Here is an 8,184-nt window from a genome sequence, read left to right on the forward strand (position 1 = left end):
GCCACTTAACACACAAACTAGCTGTGTGACCTTGGGCAAGTCACTTAACCCCAACTGCCTTCCCAAAAAAAGCAAACATATATATATGGGGCAGTGAGTAGAACACAGGCCCTACTCACTCAGGAGGACCTGAGTTCAAATCAGGCCTCAGACACTTAACACTTACTAGCCTTGTGACCTTGGGCAAGTCACTTTACCCCAACTGCCCTCCAAATAGAAAAAAAAAGTACAGATGACACAAATAATAAAAAAAGAATTTAAAAAAGGGGAGGGCGGCCAGGTCGCACAGCGAGTAAGAGCACCGGCTCCAGTGCTGGGATGACCTGGGGATCAAATCTGGGCTCTGATACTCAGCACCACACCCAGAAATAACTGGCTGTGTAACCTTGAGCAAGTTACTTAACCCCGATTACTTTAAAAAAAAAAAAAGTCAAATGTAGAAGGATGGGAAGACCCAGAACAGAAGAAAACTTCACATTTTATTCTTAAAATTTTCTTTTATCCACACCCCATATAAACTTGTTTGACATTCCTGAAGTAGAATTAGGTTCACTCTGTTAACTCCTTGGGACTTAATGGGTCTAGTGCCTCAGCTTCCTGCTGGGGTTCCTCATTATTCTTTTCTATATTCCTTGCTTGAATTTCCTGGCCCTCAGGCTCCTTATCACCTTGGCAGGCCTCTGGAGTCCTGGGACTGTTGGGTGCACTTTTTGAAGCCCTGGAGCAGGAGCAGGAGCATATTCTATTTGGGGAAGGAAGTGGGGTAGGGGAGGCATTGAGGAGGCCTCTTGAGGGTGGGGAATTTATGGCTGAAGAGGGATTCGAAACCTCTTGTACAGCCTTTGGAGTAGCAGTCTTCTTCTCTGGAGACTTTGGGCTCCTGTCCTTTCCACGTGGTCCTGGATCTTGGGGCTGTGGGATGACAATAGTTTGGTGGATCAGGTTTATCCTCTAGGCAATTATGGTCCATTGTGACCCACCCTCCTTTGTGGTTAGACCAGTATTATGGCTTCCACCACCCTGTTTTAGCCTCCACTCTGCTCATCAAAGTTTCAAACCCATATTGACAACTGTCTACTTGGCATTTCCACCTAAAAGTATTGATATCTAAAACTTGAGCTATCCAATGTCCAGATCATCTAAATTCCCAAGTTTATTACTGTCTTCCATATTTGAATAAACAGTATGACCATCTACTCACCTTTGCTAAGAATCAATATTAAGATTTGAATTGGGGTGGCCAGGTAGCACAGCGAGTAAGAGCACTGGCTCCAGTGTCAGGACGACCTGGATATCGAATCCTGAGCTCAGACACTTAGCACCCACCCAGAAACACATCGCCATGTAACCTTGAGCAAGTTACTTAACCCCAATTGCTTAGGGGTGGCCAGGTGGCTCAGCGAGTAAGAGCACCAGTTCCAGTGTCCAGATGACCTGGATCAAATCTGAGCTCAAATACTCAGCACCACATCCAGAAATAACTGGCCGTGTAACCTTGAGCAAGTTACTTAACCCCGATTGCTTTAAAAACAAATAAATAAAAATAAAAAAAAGATTTGAATTGGATCTTAGATATTATCTAGTACCACCCCTTCATTTTAAAGGTGGGGAAACTGAGGTCCAGAGAAACCAGGTTACTTGCCAAAGGTTAGCAAGCTAGTAAGTGGCAGAATAAGGGCTTGGACTCAGGTCTTTAAAGGTTTGATTCTTTGCTCTCTATACCTCACAGTCTTCATTTCCATGATCACTCTATTTTGGGACTTTATTTAAAGGCTACAGAACTAGCAAGTGGCAGAATCAGGGCTTGGGCTCAGGTCTTATAAGGTTAGATTTTCTGCTTCCACAATATCTCATTTTCACAATCACTATTTTGGGACCTCAGAATCTCTTGGAATAGCCTCCTTTCCTATTTCTTTTTTCCTTAATCCTTCACAATCTGCTGCCAGATTCATATTTCTAATGCATAGCTTTGATAATATTGCTTTTCTCAAAAATTTTCAGTGATTCATTGCCTACAAAATAAAGCCAAATCGCTTATTTTGGCATTCCTTGACTTTCACAATCAAATCTACCTTTCTAGTCTTTTTTTTCTCTTTCATGTTATCCCCTTTCATATACCCATCACAAGTCAAATTAGACTGCTTAAGTTCCCTGAAACATAATTCTTGGCCTGGAGCCCTCCTCCCATATCTGCTCAAATATCTGTTCCTCAATGCCCAGCTCACTGCTTGAGCTTTTCTCAAGAGGATTCCTCTCTACTGTGAACTCATAGTACTTTTTATCTGTACACACATTTATCTTATTACACTTTGTATATTACAGTTATTGTGCACATGTCTCATCTCCCCTACTAAGCTAAGCTTCTGCAAAGCAGGCATACAGTCATATATTGCTATCTCAGTGCCTAAAGCACAGTCAGTGGTAGTAGCTTTGTTAGTTGAAGTCAGAACTGGGCAGTAGATGGATAGGACCAGGACAGGATGAAGCAGAGTTGTCTAAAGGCTCCCCCTGCTGGGCCCAAGGATATATAAAAAAAGGATGGGTCAAGAAGAATCAGGGTTTAAGTACATGGCCCCGGATTTCTGGACGTAGTCCATTGGAGGCATTGAGCAGATCAGGGTTTTTCTGCACCCAGTTTATTAGTCGGTTGGCAGCAGCAGTGGAACGGGAAGTCAAGTTTATTCGAGCTGGTGGTATCTGCAGAGGCATTTGCCAGGTACCCATGAATGTGCCCCAGGGACTGGTCTGCAAGGAAAGGGACAAGGTTAGCCATTTACTGTGACCTACACTCGGGCTTTCCTCTGACACTGCCTTTCCTCCACCCTACAACCTCCTTAATCTCTTAACACTAGAAACCCCAGGTTAACAATTCCAGCTGCCTTCCTCCTGACAGGTAGTGAATGAACTTGATGCAAGATGAGACTTTTTTTTTTTACATGGCCAATGTAAGAATTTGTTTTGCTTGACAATGCATATTTGTTACAAGGATTTTATAATGCCCAATTAGGGGTCTGGGGGGAGAAAGGTGGAATGGAAAAAGTACTAATTAATTTTTTAAAATGAAGTTAAAGAAAAAAGAAACCTTGGTTTCACCCTAGGTTGGACAGCTAATCTCATACCCCTTACACAATACATACACACTAATGGGATCAGACAGTCACTAGTTCCTGTGTCCCTTTTGTGTTTAGTGGCTTAAATTTAAATTCCAAGTGATTCAACAGATTTGAGAGAACTCCCCACCACACCCTAAATCAGTGTCTTCATAAATACCCATGTATAAGCTCCTTATTGATTCTCCATTTTCTTTAGCCCTTAAGCTCTAAAGGGGCCACTTGGGTAGTAACCATGATTATACTTAGATTCTTTTGTTGGGGTAACTAATTGAATTGGGGAGCCCTCATTTTACTATGTAATTTAAATAAGACTGATCCTCAGGGTAGTAAGGTGAGGAGGGTCTAAGGCCACTCTTTAAGGGTAAGATATCTTACCTTGGACCTGGGAACTGAAGGTAGCAGATGACCACGGTCGTTGGCGATGATCTGAGTGTAGCCATCATGGGCTTTAGGGTGCTAGAGAAAAGGACAGGCAGTATGACAGTCCAAGAAGTAAAAAGTGGGAGAAATGAATATTGGCTAGAAGAGTTCACAAAAATTAAAAGTGAGAAAGAAGGACTTGAAGAGACATGAGGAGGGGTGAAGAAGTCCTTGGGAAAGGGAATGAAGAGGTGATGGGGATAGGTATAACTATGTACTAAGGAAGAAATGGGGAGGGAGAAAGGAGGAAGAAGAGGTACCTTTCTGTCGTCTTTGGGTACGCACCAGTTCCGAAGGTAGTTCGGGGCAAAGGAATTTTCAAACTGTAGAAAAATACAAGTTTCTTGACATGAACTGTCTCATTTTTGAATTTTTAATTATATCCCTAGCACTTAGTATAATGTCTGACAGGAACTTTGTAAATGTTTGTTAATTGATTTGAACATAGTACCCTATGCCCAGAAAACCCCAGACTCAGAAGACACAGGTTACTCTGGGGCAAAAAGCCTCACTGGAACCCCAAAATCAAGGCATATAACAGGTACCAAATCTTAAAAATTTAGAGGTGAGATAACCCAATTCCTTAACTTTGCACCTGAGTAGTAAATTTAGGCATAAAACAAATGATTTGCCCAGGATCACAGTTAGTAATAGAGCTGGAACTAGAACCCAGGCCTGTAAACTCCTAATAAAGCCCCTCCCCTCCCCCACATCCCCTTACACTGCAGAGAGAAGCCCCTGTGCCTGTGGTGTAATTCTAATCTTATATGCACGACCCTGAGGTCTCAGCCCTGGAGAGCTGAGACACTCCCAAATTGCCGTCAAACGCCCAATGAGAGGGATCAGCTATATGAAGCAGGGTGTCTGCAGACTCGGGAGTCCATCTGATCATCTGTCTTTGGGGATGTCATGAGCCTTAGAGGAGGATCAGATTCGTATCGGGCTATGAAGCGGCAGGGAAGCAGTAAAAGAAGAAAGGTTACCTGATTAGCATTGTAGTTAGAAGCCATGATCCCACAGTTGCTGTTGTTTACATCTGTTACCTAGCAACCACAGAGAAGTCATGCCTTCTATTACCACCAATCAGTGGGGACTGTCCTTTCCTCCCACCTCAACTGTTTAGTCCCTTGCCCGCCCATTCCCCCTTCCATTCCCCCCACTTACCCCTAGGAGGTGGAGAGACTCAGACTTAAACAAGGGGCACTGAGTGATTGCGGAGACCCTGAGGTGGACACAGACCCCTTCTTGTGTATTTGGGTGTAACGGTTTTCGTGCTGTGAATCTGCCTTGCTTTTTCTAAGCATCTTGTTCTTGTGTGTTTTCTTTAGTGCCATGATCTTCACATGATGAGGCTTAGTTGGTCTCTCACCAAGCTTTCTGTAATCTTGTTTTTCCTTCCACTATTTCTTGCTGTTTTATGCTCACAATCTTTTTCTGTCTTCTTAAATAATGTAACCCTCATGCCAGCCTAGGAATCAAGATCCATGATTTGTAGGCACTTTAGGGAGAGGCTAGTGAAGCTATCTACTTTGTCCTACCCATTGTGGTCCATCAAGTAACTAGAAGCTCTTCTGAGAAGCCTTCCCCAGGATCCCCTCAGAGCATCAAAAGGTGAATTTGGGCAGTACCTGTCTAGCCCACTACCCAGGTCCTCAGAGGTGCTGCCCTGGCTATGATAGCCTCCCCTGTGTGCCAGTAAAAGCAAGATGCCTAATATAGGACAGAAAACTGAATGGAACCTTGGTCTCTTTCCATCCCATAGTCTAGCCCAGACTACTCATTGCAGATGAGGAAACTGAGGCCTGGAGAGGTTGAGATCACAGAGCACTTTTTTTTTTTTTTTACTACCTGTTGACTACTCCCATATCTGAAGTATTATTGGGAATTTAGTTATGTATCTTAGGGCCAGTAAAACTGACTGAAACAAATTATTTCATAGTTTTGGCTTCTGTGATGCCTTCTTATGTGTAAGAATGTTTGCTTCTTAAAATTTTGTAACTGCAAATGTTATCTTTCCTCAGGAGAATATGTATTAGTTGCTATTGCTTGCTAGAAAATACATGTACATTTATACATAGCTGTGTTCACAATTGAGATCTTTTTTTTTCAAACCTTTGTTAGGATATTTGTAGGTTGTAAACTTATTTTCCTTTCTCTTAGAGCAGAGGTTCCCAAACTTATTTGGTCTACTGTCCCCTTTAAAAAATTTACTCAGCACACCCCCAGGAAATCTAATTTCTTTAACCCTTTAACATTTTTTAATTTGCATAATTTCAAAAAATTTAAATATTTTTTAAATGGCACACCTTAATAATTTATTGTAAATTTGTGGGGGTTTTCCTGCATTTAAATTTTGATGACACAATATTGTGGCATGTATACTATCATTGTAAACAAGTCATTACATGCACATATTCCTACTAATGCATGCTAGACTTCCCGACAATGCACAACATGCTTGCCTGCTATTACTTGCTTGTTAAGATCTATTGACAGACTTGATCACTTATGGGTCAGGTAGCTTGCATTTTGTATGTTTATTTGGAAAACAACATATGAAACATGTATGAATGGTTTTTCAAAATTTTCTTCTTTCCTCATGCTTCCACCACCCCCTTATTTTTATTCAACTTCCCCCAATTGCATCTGAGGCTGCTACCATCCCCCTGGATCATTTCAGCACCCCACAAGGGTCAGTATCACCAACTTTGGGAACCTCTGAAAGAGTCTGGGTTAGCATTCATGTATAAACTCAAGTGAAAAAGCTATGCACACTTCTCTTGGAAAGACTTGGATTCTCACTTGAAAAAAACAATCCAAGGTCATCTTACTGACAATAGCCAACATTAGAAGACTCCTGCCCATATTAGTTGGCTAGTATTCTGTATGAGGGGGCAACTGGGTGGTACAGTCAATAGAGTGCTAGGCCTGGAGTCAGGAAGACCTGATTTCAAATGTGACCTCAGACACTTACTAGCTGCGTGATCCTGGGCAAGTCACTTAACCCTGCCTGCATAAAACTGGAGAAGGAAACCACTCTAGTATCTTCACCAAGAAAACCCCATAGACAGTACGGCCCAAAGGGTCATGAAGAGTTGGACACACCTGAACAACAGCAGCATTCTGTAGGAGAGGTAGTATGGTTTGGTGAATGGAGAGATCACTTTAAGGCCAGGAAATCCTGACTGTAACTAAGTGATCCTGGGCACTTAGTCACTTGAGCTCTCAGGCAACTCCAAGACTATAAGTTGAAATACGAAACTGCATTGGTAAAGGGAGTTTCTTCACTCGGGAGTTTCCTATACCAATGAAATTTTGGTTCTAGCCCTATCTCTACTATATCTATATGCCACTGTAGTTTAATTGATTCACACATTCTTTTGCTTTCACTCAGCTGAGGATTCCATCTTTCTCTCCAGCTTCATAGAGATGGCTCCATAATGCCTTGTTGGTCAGCATTAGCATGTTGGGAAACATTCTCATCCTATGTTTTCATTCTTCTCAACCATTGAAACAAACCAGCTATTAATTTGGAAGCAGAGGCAAAAATGTCACACCTTACTCCTCATTAATCTCCATCTTGAAACCCTGAAAAGGAGGGGGGAGGATTCCCAAACATCTTAAACGAGATTTTTCCCGTACGAAAGAAGAAAGCTAGGAAGCTTTTGGTGGGAGTGCCCATCACTCCAATCTAGATGCAGATTTGGAGCTTTGCAGCACCCAATTCCCATCTCTAGCCCTTCTGAGGCCTTGGTTGTCTGTCCAGAATTAATAATATATTTCTTTATTAATAAATTTCATTTGGACATGTAGGTTTTGTGCATGAAGTTTTCTCCTTTTCTCTTCCCCTGTTGTGAGTACTGATTTATCACATGATCCCTCATATTCTAAGCCAGTTGCTTCTTTTTTCTTTGTCTTCTCTAGTGCCACATTTTTTTTTTTATGAAGGGTTAATTGGGCTTCTCAGCTTTCTGTAATCTTGATTTTCTTTCCACTGTTTCTTGTTGTTTAATGCTCATAATCTTATTCTGTCCTCTTAAACAAGATTTGCCTTAATGGAATTATACTTTTAAACTGATATTGGCCTTGGTGGTCATCTGTCCTTGGAAAGACATTGAGTTCTTGCTGGCTGAGGTGGTTTTTCTTTTGACTTCCTTCTTGTGATAATTGACTTACATACACTAAAGTTGATTCATGCAATCTTTTTATGTCACTTGGCTGAGGATTCCCTCTTTCTCAAATAGCATTAGTACGGGAAATAGTATTAATTTGTGTAAATGTTTGTTCTTTCATCCATTTCCAAGCTTTTAGCATCAAGATTTTGTTCAGGTCCCTTTGGAGCTGCTTTAATTTAATGTCATATATATCATTTGTATTTTTTCTTCTAATTTGGTTTTCATTTTTACATTTATTCTAACAAGAGTTGATAGTCTGCACACAGCTAATTTAGAAATGATTCCCATGTTGGTAAATAGTCATTTCTTATCTCTTAAGATACAGTCAGTTTCGTTTTTTGTGATGTTATTTAATGCTTACCTTATTCACGGTCTCCAAATTTTCTTCTTGAAGAAAATATTCATCATAAATAGGTGTATTTTCTTTCGTTTCCTTTCCTTTCCTTTCCTTTCCTTTCCTTTCCTTTCCTTTCCTT

At 41.2% G+C, this 8,184-nt stretch overlaps 1 protein-coding gene across 1 annotated transcript; it reads right to left on the reverse strand.

Moving 5' to 3' along the window:
• Positions 1–465: 465 nt before the first annotated feature.
• On the reverse strand, positions 466–4,561 carry CFAP126 (cilia and flagella associated protein 126). The gene is made up of 5 exons (XM_069070520.1): positions 4,517–4,561; positions 3,794–3,856; positions 3,489–3,569; positions 2,569–2,745; positions 466–912 (listed from the first exon to the last, which is right to left on the reverse strand). The coding sequence occupies exons 1-5, from the start codon at positions 4,541–4,543 to the stop codon at positions 550–552; spliced, it is 711 nt and encodes a 236-aa protein (XP_068926621.1). The 5' UTR covers positions 4,544–4,561; the 3' UTR covers positions 466–549.
• Positions 4,562–8,184: the final 3,623 nt, after the last annotated feature.

The sequence above is a fragment of the Petaurus breviceps genome, unplaced genomic scaffold (genome assembly GCF_028583685.1).
Source record: "Petaurus breviceps papuanus isolate PSGF00001 unplaced genomic scaffold, PetGlider_PUasm1.0 90808, whole genome shotgun sequence".
In the NCBI taxonomy this organism is placed as follows: domain Eukaryota; kingdom Metazoa; phylum Chordata; class Mammalia; order Diprotodontia; family Petauridae; genus Petaurus; species Petaurus breviceps.